Below are 12,880 nucleotides of genomic sequence, written 5' to 3'. Positions count from 1 at the left end.
GCCTTGGTGTTATCAGCACCGCACTCTCCCAAGTGAGCCATGGGCCGGCCCAAGAATTTTCTAATACAAGAACACTTCGAACAGTTCATGGAAAGATTTCTATTATTATTATTTTTTTTTTTTTGAGAACTCCAGGTTTACTGTCACACCAGTAGTGCCTACAGCACACCTTAAAAACATCACAGAAAGGCATGGCTGAATGCCAAAGCACCCGTGCCTACCCTCCACAGCAAGGGGAGTGGAGGGCTCCATGAGCTAAGAAATTGTCCTTAAACACTAAGTTTTGATCCCTCAAGGGGTGTACCATTCCTGGAGATACTGTAATACCAGGTCAATGAGTGGAGCAGACAAAGAAAGCTCCTATTCCATCTCTCTGCTCCCAAAATCCATTTAACGTATTATCCTCGGGTAGAGGACGTATCAGATATTAACTGGTAAGAACAGATAACTACACTTGATCTTAGCCAAAAGGCCAAGAAGTGATTAGTATTATCTTTTATTTTTCCATGAATTTTTCGAAGTACCCTTGTTCTTATAGCTACCACAAAAAGTGGAAGTGTTATAAAGAGACTAGGTTTCCACCTACTAGGAATAAATAAATGCAGAACAATGTTTTGCAATAAAGATGGACCCAAACTGTTGATGTCCTTCCATTACTCTCTACACAGCTCTGCTAGTCATAGTGAAACAAAAGACAGCAGTAGTCTCAGAAAGAACTGCTCTTAAGCAGCTAAGAAAGTCGGGGAGAGGGGCTGAGCCAGTGGCGCACTGGGGAGAGTGCGGCGCTGGGAGCGCTGCGACGCGGCGCGCTCCCGCCGCCGAGGGTTCGGATCCCATATAGGAATGGCCAGTGCACTCACTGGCTGAGTGCCGGTCACGAAAAAGACAAAAAAAAAAAAAAAAAAAAAAAGTCGGGGAGATAAGATCTAGATGTGGGGGAGAGGCAGCAGTTTATTTATAAATGTAGCAGGACCCTGTATTGGCCAGCCATCCAAAAAAATAAATAAATCAATGAAAGAATGCAGTAGGAGCTTACAGAAAGTAGATACCAATTGGATATTAAATGGTTAAAAACAAAAAGTTTGTCTTGATTTTTGATAGCTTTAAGCGGAAGATCGGCAACCCACATCATGGTTTGCTCCCCCCAACCCATCAAATTTCCCACAATAAGGAACCAATTATATTCTGTACTTATTACTCGACCAGCGTTTCTGAACTCAGGATCTATCCATGAGAAAATTAAAAGCCCTAATGTCCAAGACATTCAGTGTATATAATGAATTAACTTCTCTCCTGTGCATCTAGAATGGTACTGGTTATATCACCCTCAGGACAACTGGAAAAAGAGCCAAATTATTTTGTGTTCTTTGGTTAAGATAACCCAGGAGGAACCCAGGGAAGTATAAACAACCTAATCTACTTGACTGCGATAAACTATAACCTCCATGAGTACAGGTACCTCGTCTGCTGTTCATAATATATACTTAAATCACATGTTTGAATAAATGAATAAAAGAATGGAGGCTATATATATTTAGTCAATTTGTCTCTTCTACCTCAGAGTTTTCTCTTTCTCACCTCTTCCTTTCCTTTCTCCCTTATTCTGGAGGATGAGATCACTCACTCTCTCTCCTTTCTACACCCATTCTCTTTATCCATCTCATCTGCTCTCCATTTCTTTGACACCTAGCTCCACCTGTTATCTCCTTGATTTTACATCTTTGGGCTCCTCCCTTTCCACCAGCAGTCGCTCCAGCATCTACAATTACTTAAATCTCTATCCTTAAAACACACACACCTTGCCACAACCTTACTACACCCTCAAGTGACTGCCCACTTGTGTATCACTGTAATTTTAACATTTAGTCTATACCTGCTGTCTCTATTTACTCCTTCCTTACTGAAACTCCTTCTTAGAAGTCCTGATGATCACTAACTGCTGATTTCAATGAGCACTTCTGTCTTCATCTGTCTTCTCTGCAGCGTTTAGTACTGGTGACCATCCCCCTCCCTCCTTCAAACGTTTTCTAATAGACTTTCTCTTTCTCTTTCTCTCTCTCTCTCTCTCTCTCTCTCTCTCTCTCTCTCTCTCTCTCTCGTTTTTTTAAGTAGCTCTTCAGTATATTGATCTTGTTGTTACAAGCATCATGCTCTGCCCATTGGGGAAACCGGCCAGCCTGTCCCTAACAGACTCCTAAACTTTCTCCTAATTCTCCTTCTGTATGAGGTTCACTGGTTTCTCCTTCTTCATCATTAGTTTTATCTGTGGCCTTCCTCATAGCCTATATTTTCTCCCTGAGCAGTGTTCATCCTGATGACTTCTAAACATCTGACTCCCAAAAGTACACCTCCACCCCTGATTTCTTCCCTGAGCTCCAGGGCTTTATTTCCAGCTATCCACTGGATATTTCTACATGGCTTCCTCACCAGTACTCCAGATCAATATACCTAAAACCAAATTTGCCTCTTTCTAATACTAAATCTGCCCTTCCACTGATTGCCTAGACTGGTAAACAGCATCAGGATTCTTTTTTTTTTTTTTTTTTTTTTTTTTTAAAGATGACCGGTAAGGGGATCTTAACCCTTGACTTGGTGTTGTGAGCACCACGCTCAGCCAGTGAGCGAACCGGCCATCCGTATATGGGATCCGAACCCGGGGCCTTGGTGTTCTCAGCACCACACTCTCCCGAGTGAGCCACGGGCCGGCCCCAAGCATCAGGATTCTAAGACGGTCTCAGAATCCTCAGAATTTCTCTCCTGCCTGCACCTCAAACTAAATGTTCAGCAAGTTGCTATTTTACCACCGCAGTATTTCTCACATCTATTATTTCCTTCTCTCCATTCCCACTGACATAGGTTATAACACCACCATCTCTATACCAGACCAGAGCAAAAGCCTAATCCATCTCCTTAACCAACCATCTGCCTCATCACCAATCTACTGTCTGTATAATTTCCAGAACAAGCTTCCTATAGCACAATATGAATCAGTATTTCTCTATCAAAACATACAGGCCCAGCCACATCATCTAGGGAAATCCAAACTCCTTAACTGGCAGCAAAGCTTTCAACCATTCAGGCTCAACCTCCTTTTTCAAACCTGTCTCTAAGCAGGACTCACACTCCCACAAAATCAGATTATTCATACGCCTCACCTCATAATGAGGCGCATAATGCACGTGCTCCATCCCTACCCTGCAAAGATTCTCCCTCTCTTCTAACATCTTTCTCCAAAGCATCATTTCCATCTATCAAAAATTCTACACAACTCTCACGGCTCAATTCAAATGCTACTTTCTCCAATATAATTTGGGGTGCAGTGGGGGTGAAGTGGAGGAAGGGTCCTATGTTAACTAACTTACTGAATGACAAAAGATGTTTCTCCAATGTGTTATCATGATATTGTGAATGGGGAAGAGCTACCACATTACTGTAACTGCGTGTTGTCATCTGACCTTCCTTCAACCAATATCTACTGCTCATATTTACTCTATGACAAGTATTGTGCTGGGGATACCATTATCAGTCAGACAAGTAATCCTTTCCTCACAGAATTTGTCTGTATTTATGTATTCACCACAAGACTTTTTTTCTTTTTGTTTTGCTCTGTTTTGTTTATTTTTTGTGTGTACTTTATTCTGGGTTTTTTTTTTTTTTTTTGGTTGTGTATTGTTTCACCACCAGACTTTTAACCTCATAAGGAAAGGTACATTTCTATTTTGTTATAATATCCCCAACACAATGTCCACCATTGATAAGCAATAAATATTTGTTTAAAGAATGAAAGTATTAAAGAAAAAGGAAAGCTTCTTAAGAAAGTCATGCATTCTAAATGACTGTTATCAAGCTATATCAATTCCATGATTCTTTTCAGGCAACATCATAATGAGCTTCTAGAGGAAGCTCATTCTACATAAAAAGCAGCAGCAGCCAGAAGAAAGGAAACAGCCTTAAATTCTAGTATTGGCTATGCTACAGTGCAAGTCACTTCTACCGCTTTAGTCCTTAGTTTCCTAATCTGTAAAATGAAGTAAGGTAACTAGTCTCTAGGGTTCCTTTCAGTTATATGACCCCACTGACTACTTTTTATAGGTTAATATATCTAAAGAACATCAGTAACCACCAAAAGTCATTAACAACTGAAACCTGTCTGAAAGAAAATCTAAAGAATGTTAAGTAGATCCAAACCACGTGATAGGAGAAATAAAGAGAATATTTAGGAAGGGCATAATATTATCATCAAATTTCTTCAGAACTAACCTATACAAGAATGCTTGGGATTTCCTGTGTGGTACTACAGAAGAAAATTAAATCCAGTGAATAGAAGTTATAGTGCAGCAAATTTCACCTTAATTAAAGAAAAAATAAAACATCCGAACTAGTCAAAACTAGGACGAGTTCCTTCTCTCCAGAAGGAAAAGAACTAAGACTACCACTTGGAAGACATTCAGTTATCTGACAAGAAAACGGAATAAAGATACCTTCCTTCATAGCTCTTCCTATAATTTCACTTGGAGTAACAGCTTCCTCTGTGATCCAAAAGCACTGACTATACCTGTTTTCTGACTGGGCACCTTCTCAGGCCACATTAATGTTCCCTAAGGCCCATTCCTCCACTAGATCTTAAAATTCCTTTTTTTTTTTTAAGATCAGAAAATTCTTGAAAACAGAACTACATACCATTTATTTCTATATTCCTGTCCCCATACCCCCACCATTAGCTGGCACAATTGTACCACACAAAAACGAGCAAGAAAAGTTTACTAAGTACTCCTACAAAGAATAAATTCTCCCCATACTGGCCAGGAGCCAAAAAAAAATAATTAATTAATTAATTTTTATGATTATATGAGGGGTCTTCAAAAAGTTCATGGGAAATATGTATCATGAAAAAACTACTCACGGATTTCAAAATTTTTTCACCAAAATAAATTCGTACCAACTCAATTATAACATGTCTGAACAGGATCTAGTTTGAGGCACTAAGGGTAGGACATCAGTTTGAAAAAAAAACCCTATAAGAGCAACATGAATTCTGCTAAAATTGAAGCAAGAACAAACATCAAATTTAAGGTGAAACCTGGTTGGAAGTATGATGAAATCACTGATGCTTAGGTGGACAATGCCACAAAGAAATCAGCAGTTTAAAAAGAAAAAAAAAAAAGAAATCAGCTGTTTACAAATGGATAACTTGTTTTAAGAAGGGACAAGACAATGTTGAAGATAAAGCCTGCAGTGGCAGACCATTCACATCAATTGGTGAGGAAAAATTAATCCTGCCCATGCCCTAATTGAAGAAGACCAGCGACTAACAGCAGAAACAATAGCCAACACCACAGACATCTCAACTGGTTCAGCTCACACAATTCTGACTGAAAAATTGCAGTTGAGCAACGTTTCTGCTTAATGGGTGCTAAAACTGTTGCACCCAGATCAGCTGCAGACAAGCAGAGCTTCCAATGAGAATTTTAAACAAATGGGATCAAGATCCTGAAGAATTTCTTCAATGAACTGTAACAGGAGATGAAACACAGCTTTACCAGCACCATCCTGAAGACAAAGTACAATCAAAGCCATGGCTACCACGAGGTCGAAGTAGTCCAGTAAAAGCAAAGACAGACCAGTCAAGAGCAAAGGTCATGGCAACAGTTTTGGGGGATGCTCAAGGTATTCTGCTTGTTGACTTTCTGGAGGGCCAAAGAACAATAACATCTGCTAATTAAGAGAGTATTCTGAGAAAGTCAGCCAAAGCTTTAGCAGAAAAACACCCAGGAAAACTTCACCACAGAATCCTTCTCCACAAGGACAATGCTCCTGATCATTCCTCTCATCAAAAAAGGGCAACTCTATGAGAATTTCATGGGAAATCATTCCAAAGGAATCTATCTACCTTACAGTACTGACTTGGCCCCTTCTGACTTCTTTTTCTTTCCTAATCTTAAAAAATCTTTCAATTGCACCCATTTTTCTTCAGTTAATAATGTAAAAAGACTGCACTGACATGGTTAAATTCCCAGGACCCTCAGTTCTTCAGGGATGGACTAAATGGCTGGTATCATTGCTTACAAAAGTGTCTTGAACTTGATGGAGATTATGTTGAGAAATAAAGTTTATATTTTTTATTTTTATCTTTTAATTCCATATTCCCACAAACTTTTTGAAGTTCCCTCATACAAGAAGAGCACATCAAACTTAACTGGATAAAAACCTAGTGTATGATAGATTGTAGCTATTTTACAAATTAGAGCCCTTAAGATTCAATGTCAGTTCTGTCCAAAGGTAGTTAGGTAAAACATAAAAATTAAAGGTTATTACACAATTCCAGGCTACCATGTGTTGGGACATCACAGTGCTAAGACTGTGGGATAAGCATCGGGGTTTTGTGTTTCAAATCAAGTATCTCTGCAAGTTTAACAGTTGGGAGATTTACCAAGTTATAATTAACAAATCAAATGCATAGATTATTGAATAAATGGCATTAAGACAACTGGCTATCCACTTGGGGGAAAAAAATAAAGTTAGATCCCTACTTCACATCAAAAATAAATTCCAGATGCAGGCAGCTTCCCCCTGCAACCTAGAAAGGCTTAAATAGCTTCTGAGCAAGTTCTGTCACAGCAGCCCCTCAATTAACTGCCCTTCAGAGGCCACAGCTGTACCCTCTCCAACGCGGTATGTATCTCAGTTCTGGGAGTGGCCTCTTCCAGATTTGATCCTTTCTTGGGTACTCTGCCTCAGCCCTGGAAGTAGTAGCTGCTCCTTATGTCTACTATTCCTGTATTCTTTAGGGTTTTCTTTTCTCTTAGTAGATAATCTCCTGTTTAGTTAATAATTCTTTATCTTAAACATTCCTTGTTTAAATTTAAAAATAAAGAAATAAATTCCAGATGGATTAAAGTACTAAACATAAAAGACAACTATAAAAGTGCTGAAAATGCCGGCCAGCTCCCCCACCCCCAAAAAATAATTTTTAAAAAATAAGTATGGGTGTTGGGGAGGTCTTCCTCAGCAAGACAAAAACCCTGAAACCATAAATGGAAAAAAAAAAAAAAAGAGGTCAGATTTGATCTACATAAAAATTAAAGCATTCTGCACAACAAAAGAAAAAAATAGAAGTAAATGACAGACTAGGAGACCAAAATTTGCAATATATACCGAAGGGCTAATATAATTTACAAAGAGCTCCTCCAAATGAATGAAAAGGACAACCCAATGGAAAAAAAATGGGCAAAAGAAATAAACAGGCAATTCACAAAAGAAATACAGATGGCTGGGCTGGCCCCTGGCTCACTTGGGAGAGTGTGGTGCTGATAACACGAAGGCCATGGGGTCGGATCCCTATATAGGGATGGCTGGTTAGCTCACTTCTGAGAGCCTGGTGCTGACAACACCAAGTCAAGGGTTGAGGTCCCCTTACCAGTCATATTTAAAAAAAAAAAAAAAGAAAGAAAGAAATACAGATCGCTGATAAACAAAAAGATACTATAATTAACAACAATATAATTACTAACAATCAGGGAACTGAAATTAAAAAGCTATCATGTCATCTACCTGCTTAAAACCCTTCAATGGCTTCCCCTAAAGCTCTAAGGATAAAGACTACTCAGGCCAGACCATTTGTACTTCACACCTTCTCATTCCCTCTACTCCAAGCACAATGACCTTTCTCCAGTTCTCTTACTCATCCTGCTTCCTCCAGAAAAAGGACTCCTACTCATCCATCAGATCTCAGCTTCAGGACCACTTCCTCAGAAACCTTTCCTGACTTGCCTAAATGGGTCAAACGCCTCAATTACAGGCACTCATAGCATTGAGTAACTCTCATAGTTGCTCAGGCAAAAAAAAAAACTTTGAGTAATCCTTGACTCCTCTTTCTCTTGCATCCCATAGCCAATCCATCAGCAAATCCTGCTGACCACACCTTCAAAATATCATTTCCACTGATACATCTTGATCCAAGCCCCATCATCGTCTTCCTGGATTCACACCTCCCTTGCCTCCCTATTACTCTATTGCCAATCTAGCAGCCAGAGTGATTTTTTTAAAACGTAAGTCAGATTACATCACTCTCTACTCAAAACCTTTTCAATGGTTTACCATCGTTAAAAGCCGATCTTACAATGCTTCTATGACCCTACAAGATCTGCCCCAACCCCATTACCTCTCTGACCTCATATCCTACTACTCTCCTCCACCTGCCCGCATAACATCATTCCAGACACACTGACCTTCATGCCATTCCTCAAGCATGCCAGACATGCTCCCTCAAGACATCTGCATAAATGAATCCCTCTGTCTGGAACACTCTTCCTCCAGATATCCTCATGGCTAACTCCTCATCTCCTTCACATCTTTGCACAAATGTCATCTTCTCTGTAAGGCTACCCTGACCATGCTGCTTAAAACCAGCCCCACCCCTTCTTTTTACCCTGCTCTACTTTTTCTTTTTTCCATAGTACTTACCACCTAATACTCCATACAATTTTCTTATGTCTGTTGTTTAGTATCTGTCTCTCCCTCACTACAAGAGGGTTATTTATTATCTATGTTGCCCACTGATGTATTCCAAATACCTAGAATTGTGCCTGGCAAGTAGTACATACTCATATTAGTTAAATAAATAAATAGTCTTACATTTGCCTGTGAAATTATCTAATTAATAGCTAAGTGATTCACTACCTAGGAACAGGAACTGGGTCTTGTTTATCACTAAATTTCCTAGAGCCTAGCTTAGGGTCTGGCATAGAATAGACATACAAATATTTGCTAACTGAAGAATACCACTTTTAAAAAATCTTTCAGAAGACACAAATTTAAGACTGACATCATCCAGAGCTTGTAAGATTGTAGGGGAAATTCACTCTCTCATATACTGTTGGCAGATATGCCTTTTTTGAGAGTAAGCCAGCAATAGCTGTTAAAATTTAAACCACTCAGCGTTTACACTCTTTAATTCAGTAGTCTTAACAGAAGTAAAAGCAAGAATACCTAAAAAAACATATACAAGGATATCCATTACAGCACTGCCTATAAAATAATGAAAAAACTGAAAGCAATCAACTTGTCCATCAAATAAATTATGCATGGTACATGCATATGATGGAATAGTCTTTAACAAGGATGAGGTAGACCTATAACGGTGCCCTGGAAAGTGGTCCATGAAACAGCAAACAGGCCAGAGGGCCCTGGCATCAGATGGCCTGGATTTGAACCCTGGCTCCCCCACTTACTTAATGTGTAACTCCAGGCTCATTTCTTTAACTCATCTGTGCTTTGGTTTCCTCATCAATAAAACGGGAGCAGTAATATTACAAAAGTACCCACCTCACTGATATGATGACTTCCTGATAATGGCCTGCAGTGCTTATAGCATGTTACATGGCCATACAATCATTTACAAGTATATAATAAGGATAGCTAACATTTATTAAGTGAGATAGGCAAGTTTCAGACCCACGTATGTAAAACACATATGTCTATTTCAAGTAAAAGGTGGCATGTCTGTTGTAACTATAGAAAAGTCAGGAAGGACAAAAAACTTAACAGCAGTTACCTGGGGAAGATGGGGGAAGACATATTTCTACTTCTTGATATACACCTTTTTTTTTTTTTTTTTTTTTACTAGCCAGTACAGGGATAGAACCCCAGACCTTGGTGTTATCAGCACAATGCTCTCACTGAGCTAACTGGTCAGTCTTAATATACATATTTAATGGAGAGATTATAAAAGACAGTATTTTTAGATAAAAAGAAAAAAGTAATGAAGTAAAATCAAAGCAAATGCTTCTGCGATATTTTAACTTAGATTAAAATAAATATTAAAATTTGAAATTTTTCACATTATCTTTGAATTCTCAAGGGAAAACATTAATCAACTGACATTTGTTTGGCTATTAAAATTACCTTTACTCTATTTAGGGGGTTTTTTTGTTTGTTTTTTGGTGGCTGGCCAGTACAGGATCTGCTCTAACCAACTGAACTAACCAGCCAGCCCCTAAAAGAATCTTTATTCTAAACAAGTAAACTACGATGTACCATCAAAAAAAAAAACCAAAACTTTTTCAAAAAATTTACAAAATAAGGAGTTAAAGAGAATTAATAAAAAGGAAATAATTACATTTCATCCTGTCAATTTACACACAAATCTATTCTTTTCTTAACTAATCATATCTCTAGGAAAAACAAAAAAAGATATGTCAAAAAGGAAAAGAAAAAAATGTCATAAAAGACAATTGCTTCTGGGAAAAAAACAAGATAAAGTCAAAAACTAAGCAGTTATTTCTTCCTGCCAATTTGATGCAAAAAACAAATCTATTCTTTTCTTAACTAACCATATCTCTAGGAAAAACAAAAAAAGATATGTCAAAAAGGAAAAGAAAAAAATGTCATAAAAGACAATTGCTTCTGGGAAAAAAACAAGATAAAGTCAAAAACTAAGCAGTTATTTCTTCCTGCCAATTTGATGCAAAAAATTCTGCAACAGTATTTTTAAAAAATCAGCAAAGCTAGGAAATTCAAGTGTGCTTAACCCTAAAGTGGTCCATATGAGTTCAGCTGAAGAGAAAAATTAAATCTCCAAGATAAACTTCTAAGAAGACACTGACACGAAATACTAAAATATACCAAATCCTCCCTCCATCTGTAAATAGTACCTGTGACTGCCCATTTACTTCATTAACTTAAAATAAAAATTGTGCTCCATGCAAACCAAACCTCATCCTAGAGTCACAAGATTTGAAAAATAGGAAATAAACCTGCACTAAGAATAGCAAGAATACAAGATTTCCTAAAGCTAATTTTTCCCTAACCTCTTTCAAGTGCTTAGTCACTTCTGCCTATTTACAAGGAAGACCATTTCACATCTTGAAAGTGGCAGGGAATTTTGATTCCAGACTGTCATGTCACCTGAGCTGCCCCAGACATTTGTTTCCATGCAACGCAAGAGATGGCAGCAGCCGGCTAGGCATACCTACCATCCCAGATCAGAACCAGAAGCCACTGAGCTCTCTCTGTATTCTGCCTCCGTCTGCAGTTACAAAGAGGGTTTGCGAAGGAGCAAACTTTTCTTCCCTGATATCAAATGCAAACGGTGAGAATTAAAATGTAGCCTAAAAACACCCCAGTTTCCTCTCTCTGAAAGCCCACCAAAAATGCCTCCCTTCTTTTCTACTTGGACAGAAACAGCAAGCAGATTCTTACACAACTCCAGGTACCTATACTGGACATCTTCCCTTAGGCAACTAACAAAACCCAAAATTAGAGGCTAACAGGCCTTGGAGCACACTTTCCAGAGAGCAGCCAGAGCCTTAAAATCTGATAACATTGTTTCAAGTTTCCCAAAAGCAAGAACAAAGAGTAAGGTTTTCATGAAAGGTTATTTTAAGAGACAACCCTAGGCAAAGGCAAGTTTTTCAATACAGTACCTACGTTGTGCCAAGCACCATATCCCAACATTCTACTCACATTTAAATATACTAAGCACGCTGGCTGATTATAGAAATACACCTGAAAGAACTTTCTCAAACGAGATACAATAGACCTTGCAAAGATCAAGAAATTTTTTTCCAAACATGAGTCCAGGTTCTAAAACCTCAAAAGCGGAGTTTAGTCCACTTCCCAAGTCATGAACAACCATCCTGGATTATTTAGGATGGGGGCTCTTTTTCCTTCCAAGAATATAAATTACGTATGACACATTTCCCTGACTGAAGTGAAGGCTTGTTAGCGAAGAATCCAGGTCCTTTACACTCTTAAGCCCCGGCATTTACCATTAAGCAACACTGCCAATCAAGGAATGCTACTAAATCCAGTTACTGAACCCAAAAAACTGGGTGCGAAAAGCTCCATAGCACGGATTGGGGTGGAGGTGCGGTGGAGAGGGCACACCACCAACACCTAAGCAAAAGGGTTTTCTGTCTTAAGAACATAGCACGTTCCCAATTTTCATCCTCCCCACGGGCAGAACCCACGTGCCTGTCGCAAAGCTACCCACAGGAGCACCCTGTCCACGTTCCCCAGCTTCTGCCAGATCCCCCGCAGCCTCCCCACGCCCTTCACTCCGCCCTCCCGCACGCACTGCAGCCGGCGCCTCCCGCCCCCTCCCCAGCGACGGCCGCCCAGGGCCCCCGCACCGCCCCCGCGCGCTCCCGCCTCCGCCCGGCGGGGTCACCCCCGTGGCCTGCGCGCCCCCTTCCCGCCGCCCGCCCGCCTTGAGGTTCCCCCCCGCGACGCCGGCGCCCGGCAGGCCGCGCCTGCCGCGCCTGCCATGGTGGGCTCCTCACCATCAGGCTGGGGAGCCGGGCCCGGCTGCGCCATGGCCAGGCGGCCCGCCTCGGGGAGAGGGGATGGGCTCGGAAGCAGCGTCTCGAGCTCCCGCGGGCTCAGCTGGCGGAGGAGGCGTCGACCGAGCCGCCGCCGCCGCCGCCGCCCAGGGAGGAACCGCTAAAGCTGGAGCCGCCGGCACCGCCACAGCCGCGGGCAGAGACGGACCCGAGCGCCGACCTCCGCCTCCTCATCCTGACAGCGGGAAATAAGCAGTGCGCAGGCGCGGGGGGATGGGGTGGCACGTGACGTTGGCCTGAGGGGAGGGGCGGGGCTTCCCGAGGGAGGCGGGGAGCCCGGCAGGAGGGAGGCTCCGGGAAGAGAAGGGCTGAAGAGGGGACCAAGGGAAAGTGGAGGGCCAGCGGCGGGAAAGACCTGGCCTCTCGTGGGGGGACCAGCACAGTGGCAAGGAAAAAAAAAGGGAGCTGAGAGAGGAGGCCAGAGGTGGAGTGCAAATCCAGCCTCTACCTCGTCTAGTTGTATGACCTTGGGAGAGTCACTTAACCACTGGGAACCTTCGTCTGTATAATGGCTAAGTTGAACTGAGCTTATAAAGTAT

At 41.0% G+C, this 12,880-nt stretch overlaps 1 protein-coding gene and 1 non-coding gene across 3 annotated transcripts in view; both read right to left on the bottom strand.

The window, feature by feature from the left end:
* The window catches only part of RABEP1 (rabaptin, RAB GTPase binding effector protein 1), a 119,066-nt gene extending 106,552 nt beyond the window's left edge, over nt 1–12,514 (bottom strand). For both annotated transcript variants that reach the window (XM_063109651.1, XM_063109652.1), the window contains exon 1: nt 12,282–12,514. In XM_063109651.1, the coding sequence (XP_062965721.1) occupies nt 12,282–12,315 (34 nt within the window). In that variant the 5' untranslated portion in view covers nt 12,316–12,514. The remainder of the gene's footprint in view (nt 1–12,281) is intronic.
* On the bottom strand, nt 294–484 carry LOC134389894 (U2 spliceosomal RNA). The gene has a single exon (XR_010024843.1). It is a non-coding gene; the product is annotated as a U2 spliceosomal RNA (small nuclear RNA).
* Nucleotides 12,515–12,880: the final 366 nt, after the last annotated feature.

The sequence above is a fragment of the Cynocephalus volans genome, chromosome 10, assembly GCF_027409185.1.
Source record: "Cynocephalus volans isolate mCynVol1 chromosome 10, mCynVol1.pri, whole genome shotgun sequence".
NCBI classification, from domain to species: domain Eukaryota; kingdom Metazoa; phylum Chordata; class Mammalia; order Dermoptera; family Cynocephalidae; genus Cynocephalus; species Cynocephalus volans.
Note: the sequence above shows the minus strand (reverse complement) of the source record. Positions and strands in the feature narration are given on the sequence as shown.